This window comes from Camellia sinensis, chromosome 11, assembly GCF_055761805.1.
Source record: "Camellia sinensis isolate YWXY chromosome 11, ASM5576180v1, whole genome shotgun sequence".
Taxonomy (NCBI): domain Eukaryota; kingdom Viridiplantae; phylum Streptophyta; class Magnoliopsida; order Ericales; family Theaceae; genus Camellia; species Camellia sinensis.
In genome coordinates this window covers 21087001-21112188 of record NC_138971.1, presented here as the reverse complement: position 1 = coordinate 21112188, position 25188 = coordinate 21087001, and the positions used below count along the sequence as shown (strand labels likewise).

Genomic DNA, 25188 nt, shown 5'->3' with positions numbered 1-25188 from the left:
TTGGTTGTTTTTTTGTTTAAATGAATATCATTTGGCAGATCTCAATGTAAATGTGTTGTTAAATAATAATGACTGTAAAATATGTGAACAAGTGATGGTGGTATGGGTTTAGTGGTGGGTTCAGGCGGGTGGGTTTGTGTTTGGTTCATAGGTTGTGTTTCTATTCTTAGGTTGTGTTTGGGTTTGTGTTTATGCAGACGGGTTTGTGTTTGGTTCATAGGTTGTCCAAATGATTTTGTTCATAAATTTGGTTGAAATTTTGAAAAGAAAAAAGAAAAATATGGGTAAAAATAAATAAAACATAAGTATATTTCACTTATATTTTACACACATATTGTGTTTATTTTTCAATTTTTTTTTTCAAATCCATAAAATAAACACAACCTTAAGATTTTTTAAATTTTGATTGGTTGTTATTGTTGTTGTTTTATTTTTATTATTTTTAATGAGCCCAGATTCTCTAAAGTGTTTTTTCGTAAAGTAATTTTGAAATAATTTTTTTGTATGGTTGAGTTTTTTTTAAAAAAAGTAATTATTAATACTATTATACCCTCGACTTAATATTATTGTTGCCATAAAATTAAATCTTAGTCATTTAAAAAAACACTTTAAAATAACTCTACGGAAAATTACTCAAGAAGATCTTGATCTGTTTTCAACATAAAGATATTAAGGAAAATGATATTTTATAGAGAAAAAATACTGATGCCTTGACACATTTGAAATAATATGATAGTTGGATGGTTGTTTTAGTTTTAAAATAATGAGATATAAATGTGTTATGTTATTCTGTGTAATGTTTCTGTTTGTATACAAAGAGAGTCATCAGTACAAACAAAATTTAACACATGAAAGCTATAGACCTAGCAAACACTTTCCACAACTTAAAAAAAGGCAAAAAAGGGAGAAACATCAAATTATCATTCATGGATTGAGAGAAGTTGCAAAATCTTTGCCCAAATGAAATGTGAATTTGTTTCCATTCCCATCATTAAGATAGTTGAGGAGCATTGTTGATACAGAGTTGCCTCTTGGTTGATGGGTGGTGGTTCTGAGTTGGAACCTTTCCAATTCTCATCCCCCTGCCCATGTGTTTTTTTTTTTTTCTCCCTTGTTATTGCCTTGTTTGCTTTGATTTGGGTTGCACAATATTTTCCCTTGTTTGCTTTGATTTGGGTTGCACAATATTTTCCCTTTAATTATCTTGGTTTGTTTTCTTGTGTTTTCTTGTACTTTTCCTCCCTATTTTAATAAAGCTTTTTGCTATTCAAAAAATGTACCTTTTTTTTTCGGCAAAAAGAAGCTTTATTGATGAAAAAACATAATGAGTATGATAATTTATATCAATAAAGAAGATGGTGCAAAAAGCATCACAGTGAAACATTCAGATCCCAACTAAGTTGGCACCTAGATGCACACCAAATTATCTGCTAGTACACACTTGAATCAAAAAATGTAAGTTGAGAAAGAGATGTTAGAGTTCCCTCCCAGTTACTTTTTTGCACTAAAAGACAACAAAAACAGTAATAGAGTCACCCTTAGAGATGAGCCTCAACTCAAGTCAACCATTGTCAAATAAAAAAGAGACAAAATCACAAGACCTAATTTGTAATAACATTTTCATGCATGCAAAGAATGAATGTGATGAGTCTTCCCATTGTAAAGCCTCAGCTTGTATCTCAATAATTAGAATCAACAACATGACTTTGAAGGAGGAAATTTGAAAAACATAAGGGGAAGAAATTTCTAGAGGGAAGCAAGAAAACAGTTAAAAAAAGAGAAAACCCAAGGGAAGACAAAGGAAGAGAGAATGGATTAGGGATTAGGTACTTTAGTAGGAGTTTGAGATTGGATTTTTTAGTGATTTTTTTTTTTTTTGAAATAAAACTTGTGCTGGCAAATCTTGAAAGTTTAGTCGAAGCTTAGATCAATTTTCATTTAGTGACAAATCTTCACTGTTTGTTCCTGTTCCATTAATTATTGATCTTGCTTACAAAAATATCAACAATGTTAGGACACACAAGTTGGATACAGAAATAAATAGAAGGATAGGAATTTTAAAAATTAAGTCCTACTAATAAATCTTGAAATTTTTTGTCTATTCATGTCCTTTATGTGTAGTGTCTATTCAGTAGGGGTGTTGGCTGAGCAAATATTTCTTCCTTGGGGTGTCTTCAGTTGCAGGGGTGTTCCTAATTGTTCTTCCTGTTGCTGTGGTTGTTTTCTCATCAATCTTGAGGTATGCTATCAAATGATTGGGCATTCCTTGTGGTGCCAATCTAGTTGGGATCGTGCGGTTATGTTTTGATACTTTTTGCACTTCCTCATCCTTCTTTGATGTAATGTCATATGTATATATATGGTTATCATCATCAATGAAGTTTGTTTTTTACTGTTCAAAAAAAAAAAGACTCATTGATGAAACATCAATTACATTGAGGGTTTGAAAACTATTTGTCACCTTGATTTTAAGGTTGTTTATCTCATTTTCATTTATTTAAACTCGATTATAGGATTGCCAACTATTAGATGTTGGGGGATTTGAATCTCAAGAATTTTCCTATCCGTCCTTATTTAGATCTTGATACTTGAGAGAAGTTGAAAAGGGAAATTTAGGATAACAGAATGACGGGAAAGATGCGAAATTTAATATTATTTTTTGATTAAGAAAGTACCAAGAAAAATGAGCTGAAATTTGTCACCCAGCTACCCTTAAAAAAATGTTTTAGTAATTTAAGTCTAATATATTTTCTTCTTTATAAACCTAAGATTCAAATTTAGCACTAGTGTCCCATGTGAAGAATGCCTCTGTTTCTACTTTCTTTTCCGTGATATATATGAATTAGATGCACAAAAGTACGAAATGAAAGGCATGAAATATTTATGCATAGCCAATTTCTAATTGGAAATAGGCTACCTTTTGTAGAAGACGCCTTTTATTTGAACATGGGACATAAAAAAAAAGTCTTTCATGTGCTTAAGACATAAATTCTTGACCTCCTAATCTTAATGAGATGCAAGCTGATGTATCTCGATTTGAGTATTCACCTATCTAAAAAAAATACAAAACCTATTTATAAATGTCAGTAGCCTTAGGCCAAATTTTTTAAGTTGTCCTACATCATTCTCAAAATATGGTTCATAAATCTTTTGTATGAGAATAACTCTGTTTTTATTTTTTATTTTTTTATTTATTTAAATTTTTATTGATGTTTGATATTTTGAAACTTGTTTTTTTATGTTTTAACTTTGGCCTTCTGCATTCATTGGATGACTAGTAAAAAAATTATTGACTGGTCCAAATGAAAAAGAATAAAAATATGATCCAATTAAACAATTTAATATTGGAGTTTTCCTAAGATACTTTATTTATTTTTTATTTTTTTTCAGTCTTTGTTGTTTTGAAACTCCTATTATTTCTTGACAGGTTATGCTTGACCTCCTTTTTTTAGTGATTAACAAAATTACTAATTCATCTAAAGAAAAGAGTGCAAAATATGGTCCACATTAAAATAATTTGGATGGATTTTTTTTCAATAATTTTTTTCTTTTCTTTTCTTTTCTTTTCTTTCTTTTCTTTTCTTTTCTTTTCTTTTGTGTGTGTGTGTGTGTGTGTGTGTGCATTTGAAGGTTTTATTGTTTTGATACTATGTTTGTGTCTTGAAATCCCATAGCTCAATCATTATACTAATTGAACCTAAGGAAAAGAGTAAAAATATGTTTGTGTTAAAACATATATAACAATGAAAAATTTAGGATTTTCATGTTTAAATTTTATTTTTAATAATAAAAAAAATTAGCCTATAACTAGCTTTGGGCTTCTTTTTATTTTCTAAATAGCTTTATCCTTTTATGCTAGCTAAAACATATATTTTTCTATGTTTCGATAATTCCCCCTCCCCCCCCCCCCTACTTTGCATATTTTTTTATGCCGCTCACTTTGTCTCTTCATTATGCTACATTAGTGTTTTGCTTTGTCTTGAAACAACATTTCAAGCTTTACATGCATATGTTTAACTTCTTCCCCTATTAGTGTTTGTATAATCCATCGGAAAAGAAATTCCAAGTTCACTTTTTTTTAGTCAAGATTTTAAGGATAGAATTATGTTGTCTTAAATTTGCAAGATGGAAGCATGGAAGAAGACTTCTAAGGATAAAGGCAAGAAGTTGATATCACAAGCATCACAGGTTTGCTCCCAAACTCAAATCTTTGTAGTTTTGCTATTCATCCTTGGGATTTTTTTATTAGCAAAAGAAAAAAAAATTATTAGAACAACAATGATTTCATGAATAAGCATCATTGGAACATAAAAATGACAAATTATTAATACCTTATGTAATAGCATTTGAGTTCACCTAATATATTGGAGTATTTTTTATTATCTAAATGCACAGTGGCTATGGATTGGGAAGGAAGGAGAGGAGTAAGCTGGGAAAGGAGAAGAGTAGTGGTGGACAGGAAAAAGAATGATGATGGGATGAGAGTGGAATGGGAAAGAGGGGAGGGGGTTGGGGTGATGCATCACTGTAAGGGTGGGAGGTAGTGTTAATAGTAATGAAAGGGGGAAAAAAAAATGATTAAATTGTCTAAATTACCCTTCTCCATTAAATATAAATTAAGATATAAATAGATTATTAAAATTGATATCATTTTAAAAGTTTAAAATTTAAATTGAAATAATTAAAAAATTAGAATTTGATTTATTACCAAAAGCGAAACCTTAGAATTATATTATTTTATTTTTTATTTTATTTTTTATAATTTTCCCTGAAATTATTTGCACAAATTTTCAACATTAAATATTTAAACTCATGCTATGCCACTGCTTCCTTATTAATTTATGGCTAGCATACCAAACCTATGTCTAGAAGATACAACTACATGAAATTTACTAGCATCTATTTTGATTTTAGAACAAAATATTCAAATGCATTCCTCAAAGTTGATGATCATTGTCTTCTCATCATGAGAAACAGCTAGCAAACCTCAAGGGGTTGGTTTGGCGGTTAATGATTGGAGTTTGGAAATGCGTTTGCTCTAATTTTTTAGGATCAATCCATAACATAAATTCTTCTTGTTTGAATTTATTATAGAAAAATTATATACAAGTATCACATCATTGGGTTTACTAATTTTTTTGTTAGAGTAGCATTATTATATAAACATTAGGTCACTTATATTTTCCTATACAATTAACATATTTTAATTTCTCTTTAACTTTGAACCTTCAAAATTATTACAATTTTTAAAAATTTTGCAAAATTTCCAATTCTTTCAATATTAATGTAAAGTTATAAATGCATACACTCACCTGAAAAACTACTGCATCGAGGATGATGATCACAATGTTACTAATCACACACTTTAAAGAAGAAAAGAAAAATACAAATTTCATGCCCAAAAAAATAAAAAAATAAAAATTACATTTCAGCAATTCTCCTAAAGAAATTTATTGAATGTCTCACATTTGTCATTTTTGTTTATTTGTTTAAGAATTTTTCTCTAAACTACTCACCTTTTCTTTTTTTTGTTTTTTGTTTTGTTTTTTTTTTTTAAATGGAGGTGCAAGCAACTTGGTAACTTGGTCAAGTTAAGCCTTAAAGCTCACCAACCCAAACATTTTGGTTTGGTATGCTCTGATTCTTGAGCAAGTTGATTCAGTTCTTGAAAAAAATTAGAGTATCAATTTATGTTGATTTAATTCTAAATTATTAATTTGGTAACCCAATCTAACTCAAGAAATGATGGTTACATCTATATTTAAGTTTCGCTATGTTGTTTAGATGTAAAGTTTAAAATTATTATTTGAATAATTTAACAATATCCTTAAGAATTTTTCTTATGCATATGTTTCATACCTAAATAGTTTATATTTTGTATATATTTCAAATAACTTCAGTAACAAAATAATGGAAATTAATGTCACATGCATCATGTTAACCATCTAAAAATTGAAGTTAAACATATATGTTAAAAAATTAATGTACTAAAAAACTATACATTTTTTTTGGAATGGATATATGTTAAAAAATTAATGTACTAAAAAACTATACATGTTTTTTTGAACGGCAAAGCAAAAGGAAGATTTTTATCAGAACAAAATCAAAAGGAGAACAAGAAACAAAAGAAAACAGAGCGAGAGCATGGGGGATACTGTATCATTGTCTAAACACCATATCCCAACTAAATTGGCACCGTGTGGTAGACCAATCGCGTGCAACTCGTTGCCAAGAAAAAGAGTTCAAGAGTTTCCAACTCAAATAGAACAAGCATACATAGGCGCAGTACCCTGACCACCCCAATAACAAAAGAACAATCAAGCTAAAAATACCTAGGATCACCAGCCACCGTGGAGGCAAAACCAAATCTGACTCAAATTAGAGACGAAATCATGGATTGAGAAAGCCAATCCAGCAGTGTTATACTTCATCCTGAGTGCAATTCTCACCTTGATAATTTCACCCAAGTCTGCCAAGTTGGGCGGGACACCATTGAAGAGACACACTTATCTCTAAATAGACCAGATGAGAGCAAGTGAAATGGCTATTCCTTACAAAATTGTAGTGCACTGCAAAAGGTTTATTAAAACATAAATGCCCTGAATATTCCTTACATGATTAGTAAATTGTATGCTATATATTAACTTATAGTTAGGAATAGTTTGGATATATTAACATATAGTTAGGCCTAGTTTGGATAAAGTTACTATAGAATGATGAATTGCAAAGATTTGGCATAAACATAATGGTAGTGGATGCTTTTTAAGTTTGAATCTTGTATAAAGTACTATTTGTTAAAGTTGTACACAAATTGATCATGTAAAGTATATGCCATAATTATTTAATTTAGAATTTTTTTTATTTTTTTTATGTACAGGCTATCTCTTTTGATAATATGCCGACTATTAATTGGATGGAAAAGGGTTTACTTAATGAAGTCAGAAATCAACGTCGTTGTTGTAAGATCATTAAATCTTAGTACTTTTTATATTGATCTTGAACTACATATTTTTTTCTTCATATACATGTGAATTTTTTTTTTTTTTGCCAGGTTGTTGTTGGGCCATTGTTTCATGTGCAGCTATTGAGTCATTGTATAATATTAACAATCAACCTACGCAGCTATTTCAATTAGCTCCACAAGAATTGGTCAATTGTGTGAAGAAAGATTATGAAACATGTTACACATGCTCGATCAATGAAGGTTTTCGATATGCCATACAATATGGCATAAGAAGCGAGATTGATTGCCCTTTCCAAGCCCAAAAACACCCTTGTGTCAATAAAGACAAGGATTCGGTAAACATAAAAATAATTTTATTTTTTTTTTATGGAAACAAAATTACTATTTTGCTTAGTTGATTTGATTTGGTATTATTTTATTTACTTATGTTTTGTTATAAAAGCCTGCTTTGAGAATTAAAAGCTTCAAGAACATAGACAAAGAAGATGAGGATGGTATAATTGAAGTTCTGCTGAAACATCCTCTAGGTGCAGCAATTTTTTTAACTGAAAAGTTGAAAAAATACAAGAAGGTTTGTACCCAAAAAAAATAAAATAAATGATTATGCTTTATTTTATTTCATAGTTGCATTCCTTTTATTTTTTTTATGAGTTATTATTCATATTGTAGGGTATATACGAAGAACCCAATGAGATTTTTAAAAAAGATGCAAATCATTCCGTATTGCTAATGGGATGTGGTACAGATAAGGAGACGGGAAAGAATTTCTGGGTGATTCAAAATTCTTGGGGTACAAGTTGGGGCATGAATGGTTATGCCAAAGTCATGCGTAGTTCCAGTCTTCCTACAGGATCACGACCTATCCTATCTAGATTATCATATCCAGAAGATGTGGACCAATTTGTGTGTTCAAAAGAACAAATAATTGAGTACTGTCCCACTAGAGAGTAGATTATGTAATAGTTCCTTATGTGTCTTCTTTAGGTAATATAATAGTATTGATACTTATGTTGTAAAGACAGTGTATGTGAAAATTATGTGCACCTACTTTTACTAATTTGACATTTAAATGAGTATGTAAGTTCTTTTATTTTGGTGGTAGTTGTCTGTAATGAAAGTTTAACTGCGCAGTGTAGTTTATAATTAGATATTTCAAAATACCAAATTGATTTTAGTAAAAATATTAGTTGGCTAATTCTAGCTGTTGAGTAATTAGGAGTAGTTTGGTTTCTCATGTGGGTAGGGAAGGAAACTCTCTTACTCATTGTTTAGCTCCAATGGCTGCCTAGTTTTTCGACCCTCCAGCATAGATGGAAGAGGCCTCTCCCTCTATGATTAACCTGGATAGATCTTAAGTTAATTTATAATTTGTAATGGTCTGTGGGCAGTCCATCATCTTGAATACAGGGACAATCAAGAGGATTTATAATCAAGAGAAACACACAGTTTAAGTATTTTCTCTGTCAATGATTTATACAAGTGCAATGAGAATTTTAACAACTCTTCTTTCTAAGGCTCTAAAGTGGTTGAACTTGTGAAAGCTAGGGTGGCCTTTTGGAACAAATATATATATATATATATATATATATAATAAAAAACAAAGCTAATAATTTGTTTGTTTGGGAAAAAAATATTTTCTAAAACATGTTTTTTGCGTTTATTGGTGTTTGTTACAACAGAAAATAAAAATAACATTTTTCATGGTCAATAGAAAACAAGCCTATTTGGACGGAAAATATTTTCTGCTTTTGAAAGGTGAAAAATATTTTTCGAACTAAAGTTTCACCAATGCTACCGCATTGCCACCACTATTATCACTTCTACCACCACACCACCATAACCATCACCATACCACTACCGCCACTGCCTCCGCCAACAATACTTCCACCTCCTTCCAGCTGCTGCCGCTACTATCACCACTAATGCAAGTAATAGTACATTAGTTTGAAAAACACAACTGAACGTAGGAAAACATTTTTTATGGAAAACGTTTTATGAAAAAGTAAATTTTTTTTTTCATTAAAATATATTTTTTGTCAAAACAAACGGAGCAAAGTTAGGAAGTCCTTCTGGACCAAAACTAGCCCTCCCTTCTTATATAGACTAGTGAATGACCCATTCTTAAAGGCACTCTAAGCAAAAATAATCTTTTGAACCATCCTTCGATGAAAGAAAATTTTAATTTATTTCACATAATTGAATGCTAAATTCCCAAATTACAATTACACTATCACTGAAAAAAAAACTATGTTTACATTATAATAGTTGGTGTATATATCAGCACTCAAGACTTTTAACCCTTAAATGTTAAATAATCACAAATGATTAGATAAAAAAAATAACGCATACAACATGCCTAACGAAAAACCCTAAGTTATGTGATTCATGATTTGAAATATATTCAATTACTACAAATCCCAAAAACACAAAACAAATAATCTAAATCAGCACGAACGAAAGTGATTGAGCTTGTTATTTCACAATTGATAAATCAATACAAAAGATTTAACGTGGAAAAACAAAAATTGGAGCACCTCTAATTGTGATAGAAAAAATCACGAACTAAAAACTACTAAACAATTCACTATGAAGATAATGAAATTACACAAGAGTACACACCATGACCCAATGCTCACTCAAGAATTGACTTCCACTCCTTGTGTCTCTTCCACCAACATCTTTGTCTCAGAATTGACTAGCCCAGTGTTGAATCCATAATATCCAAGTCGAATCCATGAGGATGAGCTACTTCGAATACCTTCAAACCCTCTAAGCTCAAACCCTTCGGAATCCACCGATGAATCCTCTAGAAAATTTGAATCATAACAAGCCCATTAATATGTGCAATTTAAACCATGTGAGGCAACAAACTCACAAAATCAAGGGAAACAATAGCAAAGCTCTCCATAAGAATATACAAAAGTTTTCAAGTCTCAAGTCTCAAATCTGGAAGTTGTAACCTTAAAATATGCAATTGAGGTAGATTTAAACAAAACAGGGTTATGAATACCACTCGAGTAAAGGAAAGACCATTTGAGCAGTGTGTCTAAGAGGCGGTGGAACAAACAACACACCTGTCACTTCGCTCGAGCGCTAAAGTTATCGCTTCAGTGGTAAAAGAAACCTCCCAATATCTCAAAGCAAAGACTGAAATACTGGAAGACCAACTTCTTTGCTCGTGCTCGAGTGCAAGCTCCTTTGCTCGAGCGGTCCATGTAGATTGACATGATAAACAAGGATCCCATACATAGGACACAAAACAACCAAAAACAATAATACAACTTAAATGTGTTTGTTCGCAAAATTGACAACACAAGGAAGCTAACACCTAACTCAAAATCCATTCAATGCAGTACAAATTAGTTTGCAACACCACCATCATATTCATCAACCCAACCCAATATTGGAGCAAATTTAAAATGAACCATGAGATTACATTAAAGCATCAGCAAAGATAAAATAAGCATACACGTGTACTTATGATCCTTTAGATATCACATCAAACAACCTATGTATCAAAACCTGATAAGATGTATGGGCAAAAAGGAGAGCTTTCATTAAAGCATTAAGGATGCTACACATAACCCGGTGTTAATACCTAAAAAGGAAAGTAAGAATTTTCAAGTGTCAAAGACTACATTAGATAGAATAAGACGGTAAATGAACGCAATTAAAAGAGAGTTGGAAAAGCTACCATCCATATTGGAAGCTTTCATTGTTCAACACAAAAAATCTGAAAAAGTAACCATCAACCACTTAGTTCAAACAAAAACGATTTAAGAATACAAAAATGATTAGTTCAAACAAAAGGGAGAAACCATCAACCACTTAAAATTTGGAAATTTTACTTGGAAGTTCCATCCCAAAAAAGTATGTACCAAAAAATCTCAAGAATTTTCTTGTAAACTATTAAGTCTCACTGAATTTGAAAATGTAGCTTGAGGTCCTTTCATTATATTTTTTGGAGATTCCAAATGTGAATAGGTTTCATTTGTGCACTATTGTCTTATTAATTTTTTGTCAAATATGTCATTATTAGAATGTGACATTATTCTAATGTGTACACTATCATCTTATTAAATTTTTGTCAAATGTGTCATTCTTCTTTAATGTGACAATGAGATATTTGTGCACTATTTTCTTATTAAATTTTTTCCAAATATATCATTCTTAATGTAACAATGTGATATTATTCTATGTGTACACTATTTTCTTATTAAATTTTTGTAAAATGTGTCATTGTGACAGTGAGACATTTGGGCACTATTCTCTTATTAAACTTTTTTCAAATGTATCATTTTTAAAATGTGACATTGGGACATCATTCTAATGTATCTAGTATGTTATTATTGTTATTATTATTATTATTATTATTATTATTATTATTTAAGTGTGTCATTCTTTTCAAAATGTGACAATGATATATTTGAGCATTATTAAACTTTTGACAAATGTGTCATTCTTAAAATGTGATAATGGGACATCATTATAATGTTTATTAAGTTTCCAAATGTGGGTACGTTTCATTTGAGATATTTTAATGTGAAATAGGACTTATAAACATATAAAAATATTTATGGGATAAAATGGTCCATAAGTTATGAAAATAAGATTTATTATATTAATGCTCCCTTAAAATTTGCCCACATCTCAAAGGGCACTTCACCAGCATTAAATCCCAATGTTTCCCGTGTTTTTCAATTTAAACTCCAGAATTTTAATTTTAACAATTAAAATCCTGACGTTGCTTTCATGTCACAATATAACCCTTTGTCTATCTCTGTTTGATGAAGTAACAGATATATGTCCATAAGTGGAACAAGCTCTAACAAAGCATTAACAAAAGTAAGCATATAATTCTCATCAAAATCATTAAAATGAGCTAAACATGCTTCAAGAGGATTAATAGAAGAAGGGAGCAAAAACTGGTCCTGCCCAAGAGTGTCAATCAAGTTCACCTCATGAGTATCCTCAAAATCCCTATTTGAATTCAAAATATAAAAATTATTTAATTCCAGTCATATTACCAAATGATAATTTCATAACACCACTCCTACAATTAATCAAAGTATTAGAAATTGCAAGGAATAGGCAACCTAAAATGACTGGAATTTTAGTGCTTGCAAGTGCTACAGGTTGTGTGTCTAAAATTATAAAATCAACAGGAAAATAAAATTTGTCAATTTGGACCAACACATCCTCTACTATACCCCTCGGTTTTCTCATAGAATGGTCAGCTATCTGAAGTGTTATTGAAGTTGGTTTAAGCTCACTTAGACCTAATTGTTCATAAACCAAGCAAGGCAAAAGATTCACATTAGCCCCAAGGTTGAGCAGTGCTCGCTTTATCCAATGATTCCCAATCACACATGAAATTGTGGGACATCCCGGATCCTTATATTTTAATGGAGAATTTTGCTGAATAATATCACTTACTTGTTCTGTCAAAAAGGCTTTCTCCTGTACATTAAGCTTTCGCTTGACTGTAATTTTGCATATCACAAGATTTGTTTATATTGCATCTAACAAACACTACAAGAAATCACACTTTTGCTGACTAAAAATTTAGTCGGCAAAAGTCCATTTTTAGTCGGTAAAAGTTATTCGCGACCAATTTTTTTGGTCGCCACTTTGGTCGCCAATTGAGGGTCGGCAAAAGTAATTAGCAACCAAAACTGTTGTTAGTCGGGAAAAAGTTAAATTTGCCTATTAAATTTTTAATTGCTAAATATATCATTACTGTGACTAATCCATTTAGTCGCTAAAACACTTTAGTTGCCAAAAGTGACATATTCCCGACCAAACATGTTAGTCGTCGATTGTCACATTTCTCGACCAAACATGTTAGTCACCAATTGTCAAATTCCACGATCAAATATGTTAGTCGCCAAAAGTCACAATCCACGACCAATAAATTAGTCGCCAAAAGTCACATTCCACGACCAAACATGTTAGTCGCCAAAAGTAATGTTTGCACGACTAAAAGTTTAGTCGGCAATAGATCTATTCACGACTAGAGGTGCAAATCGAGCGGGTTTGGTCGGGTTAGGAGGTTGTCCAAGCCTAATCCAAATTGTGCTGAGATCTACCCAGGCCCGCCCAAGCCCGAATTATTACCCGAGGTTGTCTGTCCAAGACCGACCCGAGTTAAACTCGAATTGCCCGAGTTGCCCAAATTGCCCGAATTATTATGATTATTTTTTTTTGTGCAACTACATTATTAAATTATTAAAATTTGACCCTATTTACATTTTTTTTATGTATAAAAAATCATTAATACTATCAAAACAAATAATTTATATAATGTAAGAGAAATGCCGTTATAATAATCTTTACAATTTATGAGTGAAAATAAAAAATAAAAAAAAAGTAAGATTTTATGTTATTTGTATACATAATATATATTCAATATGATTTAATAATTTAAATTACTTTAATATCATGCAATGGTTAATAATTTTTATATATATTTAATATTTTTATATATCTATATATGTATAATTCGAGTTTTGGATTGCTCGGGTTATTTGATGTCTTTGCCCAAGCCCGTACCGAATTTGAAAATATCTTGTCCAAGCCCTAAAAAAATTCGGGTTGGGTTTGGGTTACTCAGGTTGAGCCCGTCCAAGTTGCACCTCTATTCACGACCAAACTCTTTGGTTGTCAAAGGTTTACCGACTAATTATTTAGCCGCCAAACGTACCATTTTGCCTAACAACATTGTGGTCGGCAAAACCACAATTCAGTCGCCAACATCCAACAAAATAAACCTGTAATTGAAAACAAATATTCCATCCAATCCATTCAATATAATCTATAATTAAAAAGAATTATTCTTACCAACACAGTATATGAATCATGAACATTCAACGAAATACATAAATCATCCAATCCTGAACATGTTTAATAAAAGTCAGCAACTATTATAAATTTCCATCCACAAGTAATTCCAAAGTACATATTCCTCCAATTTAAATTTTTATCCATGCGCATCTATCAAAAAATATAACTAGTCTACCCAAATATTTTTCATATACACCCATCCAAAAATATAACTACTAGTCTATCGAAATATTTTCCATACACATCTATCCAAAAATATAAAACACTTCCAAAAATGCTTATAGCGCCAATTAGTCCTGTACAATTTAGCTTCGTGCACGAATTCATCCATCTGTACCAAAGAAAAAGAAAAAGAATGTCAAGAATTGAATAAGGTATATAATTTAAGTAAAACTTGTAAAGCTGAACTTACCAAGGCTTACCAGATTATCTTGGTATTCAACCACCCCACCAGTCAACTAATTGAAATAGAGAAGAACAACCAATGTAATGAAATTACAACTAGAAAAGACAATAAAGCTAAAAAAATGCTCTTCCCAAACACCCTCATATAACCCACACATCAGAGAGTTTAGGAAATAAATTATAGATGATAAACTTACTTCAAAAATTTCACCTAATTTTCCATGGAAAAATTATTGAGAACCGCCCAAAGCATATCAATGACATAGTGCTCCTGTCAAAAGAAATGATAAGTAGCTGTCAACTACAAAAATACGAAAGCTCAAAGTAGCGATACTAAAAACTTCATCATAAAAACAGATAAATAAAAAACTTAATCCTGATCATAATTTGAATTCCTTCGACTTTTTTAAAAACCCATAGAGCAATACACCACGCGTTAGCCAGAAATGAGTTGTTAAGGTAGCAAGATTAAGAGGTCTTAATCCAAACCCTGCACTATAAATTACATGCTATTCATTTCCAATTTAGTAACAGAACCGGTAGAGGAAATAGTTTTCTTTCCAATAAAAAACAGAACATAACGAACAAGAAAAAAGATCATCTAGTTAAGCCCAAATCTGCATACTAGGAAACAATAGAAATGCGACAAAACAAACGGCACTAAAAATGGACTTCCCAAAATAAAGTTATTCCCAAACTTGGAAACAATAGAAATGCGCCAAAACAAATTGCGCTAAAAATGGACTTCCCAAAATAAAGTTATTCCCAAAATACGAGCTCATACCAAATGAAGTCGAATGATCACAATATTTTTACTGGAGATAGTTCAATAAGTTAGGAAGATATTTCAAGAAGAACTCTAGAGCTAAAAATCACTTTATGATGGAGAACTCATTTTTGGAAGAAAACTGGTATATTCAAACAGTGAGTTCAGCAGACTTCAGCACAGGTAGGCTGAGTTAAAAAATGAACAGATGCATCAAAAGATGTCCAAACTAAGTGAGACCAGAACCATAGGAAAGGTATTTGAGTTAGGGATATTTTATCAGAAGGATGAAAAGTCTAAAAATCACATCAAGGGGGTGAAAATACAAGTTCAAGCAGTACTGGTCTGTTCTTGTCGCGTTTTAGAAAAATGATCATAACTCTCTCAATAATTAATATTTTTCAGTGATTCTTGTGTACATAGAAAGGTATCTCATATATTTTTTATTTTTTTAGTTTCCTGAATTTATTCAGCTCCTCAACCTGATTTTGTGATGCAACACTTTCAGCTCAACAAACAGAAAAATGCTACATATTAAGTGTAATATCCTTTATGAACTGGTATGATGGTATTTAGTTCCTACTGGACTGTTGTATTATTGATAACATTTCAGATCTCTAATTTGGAATTTTTTAATCTAAATGATTCTCAGAATCAATGAATAAAATAAAAGAAAAGGTTGTGTCAAAGTTAGAGAGCATTTAAAGTAGCACCAGCACGATTAAAAAATTCACGGCATTATTTTTATAATCCATAGCAAAGGTTAAACTGAAGTTCAAATTAGTATCAGAAACATGGATTAAGTGAATCCACTTCTTTTCGGTAACAATTCATCATTTATCAGGTCTGGGATCACCCAGAAGATCTTGTTTTTGAAAGCTTGGAGCTTGGATTTTCTATGTTCTGAAAATAAGGCAGTTCCAAAACTATGCATTACAGTATGACGAGATTTTGTTCATTACAAAGGAGAAAATTAGGGCATTGGACACAACTATACTCCAAAAGAGCATACTTACATCTTGGACAATTGAAATCTTTCATGCATGGAAGAATTCTCTTTATGTATAGATTCCTAATAAAAGAAAAAATAAAGAAAATTTGTCAGAACTTAAGAAAATTGCCATTTAAATGGGAAGTATGCAGGAGGAAGGAAGAAACTAAAATAGAGTAGTCTTACATGTTCTCCTGACAAGCAGGCTGATCAGGGCCTTGCCATGTAAAGTTATTGTCAGAACTATATAATTAATTAGAAATAAATGGAAAATATATAATTAAATAATTTCAGGGACACTTAATTTAGGAAGATTTGTAAATTAAAAAAAAAAACATATACATAAACATATACATACACATAAGAAGCCCAAATACACTCACAAAACCCCAAAACCCAAAACTAAAACCCCAAAACCCCTCACAATAATAGAAAATAGCAATTGTAACCATACATCAAACCATCCAATTAACAATGTTGAACAAGTGAATTTTTATCATTATTGCTGTTACTGTAAGTAAGCTAGCACATTTATATATTTTAAAGCATTGAGCTTGAGGTTATTGATCAATCCCTATAACCCACCAAAAAGGACAAGGTCTACCAAGAAGCACTTTGCAGTCCCAAAAATATATATCACAAGCATGGTAAAAATAATTTGACAATATTAGCAAAGGAGTGCAAGCTGCTGATAGAACCCTACCTAGGCCTCCTATCCCAGATGCCTCAACATTTATAAAAGCTCCAATTGTGTCACACCATTTATGTGATGTCATGAAGCCATGTGAACCCTGAAATATTGGAGACCGTTAACAAGTTCAATGATTATTAGCTGGAGAACACAACACTAGACTCCTATTAGCTTAAAATAGGCAATTGTGCAAAATAATACATTACCATTTACAACATTTGCCATTTGCAGTCTATCATACAGTTTAAAACAACAGTGGCTTATCCAAAGAAATAAATAAATAAACAACAGTGATAAACAGATCATGATCTGCCAAAATGAGTAGTCACAGCACACAAGTCATGATGGGCCTATCGACTTTCTGCACATGCTTCCATTCAAGTAAAAAAGTAGTTACTCAACATTAAAATATATATGATCAAAAAGACATTAAAATATATTAGCAATCAAAACCAACAAAGAATATGCAGTGTGAGCAGAACTATCCTATTTTTCGCTTCGTCCACTCCGCCTAAAGTGTACAAATAACCCCATTTATAGTGCAGGCAATGTTGGTATTGAAATTAAATGCAAGGAAAGGAAGAGGAATAAAATAACTACGCATTTATGTAAATAAAGATATACATTGAAATGGATTAACTTTGCAAAATATCAAGCCAGAATCCTGTGACACTGACAATATGCAAACCATAATCTTCATCCCTCTAACTCTCTCTATGTTTTAAGGGAAAATATTGACAAACAAAAAAGATGATTAATAATGGAAAGAAAAATAGAGGAAATCTAAAAGTTGTGTTACAAATGGCAAATCTCAAAAGTTGACCAGATTGCAGTAGTACAAATTCTGTTTCCAGAAACCACTTTGCCTTGCTTTAATAACTTTTAGATCCATAGGAGAAAAAACAAAGTACTGTTTAAAACATAACCAAATGCAACATAAATTTTGGGCATCATACTTACACAAACTTCAAATTCTTTCCAGTTATGTCATTTGGAATTTCTCCCACTAACTTGACAAAACTGACATCCCTGTCCAAATCACAAGAAAAAGATATATATATATATATATAGAGAGAGAGAGAGAGAGGACAGACCGTCGAGGCAGACAACATCGAAGGGTTGAACACGGTGGTAATCGAAGAGAGCTTCGAGTTGTTCTTCGGTTGATTCGGCCTGTAAAACAGAGAAATCGAAAATCAAGTTCAGAAACCCTAGAAAAAAAAAATAAAAAAAAAAAAAATAAAAACAAAAACAGTACTTGGAACATTAGGGGGCTAGAACTTGAAGTTTCGCACCATTAGGGTAGAAGCAATTGAGGCCAAAGTCGTAGTAATTGTCGAGGAAGAAGCAAAGGTGGGAGTTGGGATCGTGTGGGGTTTGAAGGAAGCAGTTCTAATTGTAGAGTTGTTGGGAGGGTTTGAGAGTGTTGGGGTAGCATAGTGATTGGAGTACGAGGGGGTCGAGGTCGAGGCGAGATTGGGTGAGGTTTGGTGGTCACAGACTGTGTATTAGAGAGAGAACAAAAGGAGGTGTAAACAAAACAGGGCGCCGATATTAAATAGGAGCGTTAAATTTGAAATGTCAAATATTTTAGTTCTTTTGGCGATCAAAACAATTTAGTCGTTGAAAATAAATGTTTGGCGACCAAAAATTTGGTCGTCAAAGAAAAAAATAAAATTTTTATTTTTTATTTGGCGACTAAAAATTAAATTAAATAATTTTTCATCTGTGTGAGAGAGAATTGGCAAATGTTAATAATTGGCGGCTAAAATATTGTTGTAGCCAAAGCTTAATTAACAGCAACTAAAACATTAGTTGCCAAAAGTATTAATTTGGCGACTAACTTTTTTTTGGACAAAAAAAATAAATATATGACGACTAATTTTTTTTTTGGTCACCGAAAATAAGTTTTTGGCGACCAAAATTTTGGTCACAAAAGATAAAAAATAACTTTTTATTTTCCATTCGGTGACTAAATAATTTTAGTAGCCAAAACTTAATATACGGCGACTAAAATATTTTTAGTCGCTGAAAATAAGTTTTTAACAACCAAAATTTTAGTTGCCAAAAGATAAAAAATAATTTTTTACTTTCCATTCGGTGACTAAGTAGCCAAAACTCACTATACGGCGACTAAAACATTTTTAGTCGCTGAAAATAAGTTTTTGGCTTGGTCGCCAAAAGATAAAAAATAATTTTTTATTTTCCATTCGGCAACTAAATTGTTTTAGTAGCCAAAACTCAATATACGACGACTAAAATATTTTTTTGTCGCTAAAAATAAGTTTTTGTCAACCAATCTTTTGGTCGCCAAATCCACAACCAACTTATTTTGATTTTCCGCGACCAACTTAATTTTTGGTCACCAAAAGGTGACTTTCCGCGACCAAATTTGTAGTTGGTCGCCAAAACCATACCACTTTCTGTGACCAACTTTAATTTAGGTTGCCAAAATATAACCTTCTGCGACCAACTCATTTTTGGTCGCCAAAAACAATGATCATTCGCGACTAACTCATATTTGGTAGCCAAAATGTAACTTTTAGCGACCAATTTTTATATTGGTCGCTAAAAGTGCAGATTCTTGTAGTGAAAGATATGTTGACTTTGACTTGTTTGAAGATTTCAAAAATTTCTAAATTTTGGTTCAACTTCTGAAATGGTGGTTGCAACCTTTGAGGAAAAGAAGCAAAAATAGAACATCTCACCTCTTCATTCGACTCAGACTTGTTAGGTTTATCACTACTCTCCGGTTCTAAAACATCCTTAGGCTTTTGAGCCTTCATTGGAATGGTTTTGTCAATAATTTTTCCGCTACGAAGAGTAGCAACTAATTTAAGATGTTCAAGCTGAGTACTAAAAAGGGAATTATCACTAACACCATATTGACCTTGTGGGTTAGGTAGAGGTTGAGTATGAAATCTACCATTTTCTTGAATTCTCAATGAAAAGGTTAATTAAATGAGAGTGGTCTTAATATCATTAATGGCTTGAGATCTTTGAACATTTATAGTCGTTTGTCCTTCACTACAGAAAAATACATCTTCGGTGACTAAAAATGCCAACTAAAAAGAATTTGAGCAACAAATGTACAATCTTTAGATAATAAAAACAATCTTTTCTTTCCTTTTTCATGAGAAAATTATTAGGTTTTTGTAATTGACAATCCAGTTTGACAAAATTCCTTTTAATTGTAATTTTATTTGCTCTTATGTTTCAGTGAGGATGCGAGTGTTTAAAAGCGAATCCAACCTAAATTATGCCTTGTAATTGGCAATCTTGTTTGACAAAACTCCTTTCAGTTGTAATTTTATTCGCTCTTATGTTTCAGTGAGGATGTTAGTGTTTAGATGCGAATTCAACACAAATTGTGCCTGTACAAAGGAGTTTGTGATGTTGAGGCTTTCATTGTTGGCCACTTCGCTGACTATGTACGGGAATCAAGCTGCCTGGTCAGCTTGCAAGGGTCCATGGGGCAACGCCAAGCGGTCATTTGTGCACTCGAGCTGTGCCCCATGGCAGGTCCAGTGCAGTGCCCCTGAAGCCCAAGTTGTTTGACCGCTCAAGCGGTCATTTGTGCACTCGAGCTGTGAATGGCATGATCTAGTATTTTGGCAGAGCAGACTAAACTTCTGAGATAATTTGTTTTGTGCTCGAGCGGTGGAGTCGTGGCTCGACCGATAGGCACATGTTTTAGTGTTCGCTCGAGTGATGAATTGGTCGCTTGATCGGTCTTCACGATTTAGTTTACTATAAAGTGCAAAATTTGCTATTTTTAGGGTTTAAGCCATCCAAATTCTGGGAGAGCAAGGCTACGTCCTACCAAGGTTTTCTATATTGGAGGGTATTTTTATGAGTGTTTCCTTGATGATTTGAGAGTGATCAATAAATCTGCGAACTTCATATTAATATCATCAAGGGGGTTTGTTTGTTTTCTTTTATTCACAAAAGAGAGAAGCATTCTTCGATGGATTCTGAGGAACTTGGGCCTGAAGCTTTGGTGGATTCCAAAGTGGCTCATCGTCGTGGATTCAACATCAGCGTTGTGGATTTAACGTTGGGCAAGACAATTCCGAGGTGAAGACGGTGGTATAAGAGACACATCGGGGTCGGTTCAACTCGGGTGTGGATTCACTAGGCAATTGATTGTACACACGTGTAATTCCTTTTTATCTTCTTATTGGATTGTTTTGTGGCTTTAGCCTGTGGTTTTTATTTTTTAATCACGATTGGAGGCGCTTTAATTATGATTTTTTTCACGTTAAATCATTGTACCAATTTATCTTGATTATTTGATTGTTATTGTTATTTATTTTTTAAAATTGAAACTTAATCACGAATTAATATCTTAGGGATTCAGATTTTTCAAAAATCATTTCAATGAGAGATGTTTCTGTTAGGTTTTTATTCTTGGCAACCCCGTTTGACAAAACTCCTTTCAGATGTATTTATTTTCGCACTTTTATTTCAGTGAGGCTATGAGTTTATTAGATGCGAATCCAAACCTGAATCGAACCATGCAGAGAAGTTTGTGATGTTAATGCTTTCAAGATTGCCACTTCGCTGATTATTACGGGGGTCCGGTCAGCTCGCGGCCGAAGCAAAATGCAAAATTGCATTCAAAATTGCATGTTCGTCGTTGCTCGCTCGAGCCAAGGAATTCTCGCTCGATCTAGGGCTTGCTCGCTCGAGCCAAGGAAAGCGCGCTCGAGCCAAGGATTGCGTCCATACAAAAACCTGAAAGAGTGTATTCCTCGCTCGAGCCAAGGATCCGTCGCTCGAGCCAAGGCACTAGTAGAAATCATGAAAAATACACTCCTCGCTCGAGCCAGCAAAGCTTCGCTCGAGCGAGCCTCAGAATCCGGATTTCTCAAGAAGTTTGTTTTCTTCCCAATCTAGGATTACTTTTGGTTCTCTATAAATACTTGGTTTTCTCCCAAAACTAGGTGATTGATTGAAGTCCTCCAGATCTTCTTTTTGGTTCTTAAAGTTTATATCTGGGGATATTTTGTTTTGTTTGATGTTTTTATTGAGTCTTCAACTCATGATTTAAAGAGAGTACATCAAAAGTTTATTTGTTATACACAAAAGAGAGAGTTGTTCTTCAGTTGTGGATTCTGAAGAATTCGAGCCTGAAGCTTTGGTGGAATCCGGAGTGGCTCATCAGAAAGACAATTCCGTGGTGAAGATGGGGTTGGAAGAGGCACATAAAGGTTGGTTCAATTAGGCATTGTGGATTCGCTAGGTAATTGAGAGTATACCTGTGTAATTCCTTTAAATCTTCTTAGTGGATTGTTTTGTGGCTGTTGCCCGTGGTTTTTTTATCACAGTTGGAGGTGTCCAATTGTGGTTTTTCCACGTTAAATCGTTGTGTCTCTTTGTCTTGATTGTTTGATTGGGATTGTTATATTCTACTTAAAATTGATACATAATCACAAATCAACATCTAGGGAATTTCTAGTTTTTTCAGTTTCGAAATGCTTACATAACAACATCAGTGGCGATCATTGCATTTCTAAGAAACCTTTAGGTTTCATATATATGTTTGAGCCTAATTTGCTTGTTTTTGCATTTTTTATTAATTTCTATTAAAATAATTTTAGTAAGCTCAGAGTGCATTGGTTGTCCTTTTCTTTCAAGAGTTTATATTATCCGTAGTAATCTTGTTAAAATGGTGTTGATTAAACTTGAATTAGCAAATAAGAATTACTTTAATTTATTACTTATAATTATTGGCATTCGATGCAGTATGATTTTGAAGGAGAAAAAGATTTAGTTAAATTAAAGATAAACTACCAATAGATCCTAATAGTTTGACTTAATTCTCATCAAGTCTTATTGCAAATAACTCCTAGTAAAATTTTCACTAAAAATAATTTTTTGTGACGATTTTTTGTATGTCGCTAAAAATTGACAATTAGTGATTTTTTTTTTTTTGTCACAGTTTTTATAAATTGTCACTTAAACTTACTATTAGTGATTTTTTCTGTGATGAATTTTTCAAACTGTTGCTGAAAGTTGAAAATTAGCGACTTTTTTTTGTGACGATTTTTTTAAGCTGTCACTAAAACTTATAATTAGTGATATTTTTTGTGACAATTTTCTAACTATTGTTGAAAATTAACAATTAGAGATGTTTTTTTAATAGTTTTTGATGAAAAATATCATTAATTATCATAGGACTATTGAATAATAAATCCACATATTAGGATCAATACGTAAGTCCCCCTTAAATTTATTAAATTGCTTGCTGAAGCTGGTTTATATGCTTATCTTAGGATTGGTTCTTATCAAGGTTTAAAAATGCGGTGTTACGTAACGGTTTCGGCCGTTACGTAACGGTTTCGGTGGTAGGCACCACGCGTTACCCCCGATTTTGCGGTGTGATTGAAATTCGCAGGTATATCGGCCATTACGGCCGACGTAGCGGTCGTAACGGTGGCGTAACAACCGTAACGGCCCGTTACACCCGTTACAGGGCTTTTTTCACTGATTATTTTCAAAAAAAAAACAAAAGAAATACGGATAGTGCAAATGTTGGTTCAAACAAAAGAAAAAAAACAAAAAAACAAAGATGTGGTACATACCTTTATTATTCGGAGGCTCAATCACTGGTTCAAATGCTTTGCTTTACAGCACATAAACTACTTCGAGGTGAGGTGTATCCATCCACAAATTTTCAGATCTGAAATACGGATGATATGAGTGAGAAATAGAGAGAGAGACGAGAGAGGAGATGAACCTGCCTCTGTTCTGTGACTCTCCGGCTGCCCCTTTGTTCTTCAACACAAAACTTTGATCTGTTTACGTCTTCACCGAAGTGCTGCTTCCACAGGTTCATCTCCTCTGATCTTCTTTTTTTATTTTGTTTTGTTTGCTCAACTTCCTGGACCGAATTCATCTCCTCCGAAGTGCTGCCCCTTTGTTTTGTTTTTTTATTTTATTTTTGTTTGTAGCTTCCTGAGGAAGATATACCTTGGGAAGGTATATAAATTATATAATATAATATAACATTTTTTTTTTTTGTGCAGCTTCCTGGGAAGACACACCCGTGTCTAGCAAAATTTTTTTTTTATTAATTTTATTTTTACAATGATTTTCAGATTTTAAATTTTGTAAAACTTACAAAAAACTTACAAAATTTATGTGATATATTTAAAGCTATGCATTTATTTTTAGTATTTTTATATAATAATTAGTGATTGATTTTTTTTAAATATATATATATATATCTAGAGCTATACATTTATTTTTAGTATTTTATATATAATAATTAGTGATTGATTTTTTTTTTTATAATATCTAAAAATCATAACACCTCTAATTAAATTAATACATTTTATATATGTCAGTTTTTATTGAATTTTTTTTTCTTGCAGGTTATTCAAAAAGATAACAAATACTCAAGTGATTGAAACCCAAAAAACAACTATGTAAGAATTTTTTTCTTTATAATTTATTTTTTAATTTTTATATGATTACATTAGCATGTAAACTCCAAATGTATAAATAGTTGTTGCAATTTTTTTTATAATCATTTCATTTAATATTTAATTATAAATATTTTTATTTTGTTATTGTGATGTGTTGTGACAACAATATTGAAGTCACTATTTTTTTTAAAATATCTTTTCAAAAGAAAAAAAAATCAATACCTCAAAAAAAATTCTTTGTAATTTATTTTTTAATTTTTATATGATTATATTAGCATGTAAAATCGAAATGTATAAATAGTGGTTATATTTTTTATAACTATTTTATTTAGTATTTAATTTGAAATATTTTTTTTAAAAAAATTGTTATTGTAATGTGTTGTGACAACAATTTTGATAGCACAAATTTATTTATTTTTTTAAAAAAAAAGTCTTTCTCTAAAATAAAAAAAAAATAAAAATAAAAACAATAGCTCAATCAATGCCATGAAAAATGTCTTTATTCCTAATTACATTAGCATGTAAAATCCAAATGTATAAATAGTGGTTGAATTTTTTTTATAATCATTTCATTTAATATTTAATTATAAATATTTTTTATTTTGTTATTACAACACTGTTAAAGGCATAATTTTATTTTTAAAAAAATGTCTTTTTAAAAAAAAATCAATACCTCAAAAAAAATTCTTTATAATTCACTTTTTAATTTTTATATGATTACATTGGCATGTAAAATCGAAATATATAAATAGTGGTTGTATTTTTTATAACTATTTTATTCAGTATTTAATTTGAAATATTTTTTTAAAAAAATTTGTTATTGTAATGTGTTGTGACAACAATTTTGATAGCACAAATTTATTTATTTTTTTAAAAAAATGTCTTTCTCTAAAATAAAAAAATAAAAATAAAAACAATAGCTCAATCAATGCCATGAAAAATGTCTTTATTCCTAATTACGTTAGCATGTAAAATCCAAATGTATAAATAGTGGTTGAATTTTTTTTATAATCATTTCATTTAACATTTAATTATAAATATTTTTTTATTTTTTTATTGTAATGTGTTGTGATAACAAATTTTTTTTTTAATGAC

The 25188-nt window shown here is 31.5% G+C and overlaps 1 protein-coding gene across 32 annotated transcripts in view; it reads right to left on the bottom strand.

Moving 5' to 3' along the window:
- Positions 1-13866: 13866 nt before the first annotated feature.
- The window catches only part of LOC114274214 (uncharacterized), a 29328-nt gene continuing 18006 nt past the window's right edge, over positions 13867-25188 (bottom strand). The window contains exons 1-8 of one of the 32 annotated variants that reach the window (XR_014343623.1): positions 17919-18213; positions 17755-17833; positions 16673-16760; positions 16156-16186; positions 15995-16050; positions 14410-14483; positions 14230-14265; positions 13867-14138 (exon numbers count right to left, since the gene is read on the bottom strand). Coding sequence is in view for 5 of the 32 variants with exons in the window: in XM_082893648.1 (XP_082749774.1) it covers positions 14420-14483; positions 15995-16050; positions 16156-16175; positions 16673-16760; positions 17755-17833 (307 nt within the window). In the remaining 27 variants the exon portion in view is untranslated. Of the gene's footprint in view, positions 14484-15994; positions 17834-17918; positions 18218-23247; positions 23582-25188 lie in introns of those variants that run through there. The other 31 variants (XR_014343607.1, XR_014343608.1, XR_014343604.1 and 28 more) reach the window with 31 other exon arrangements.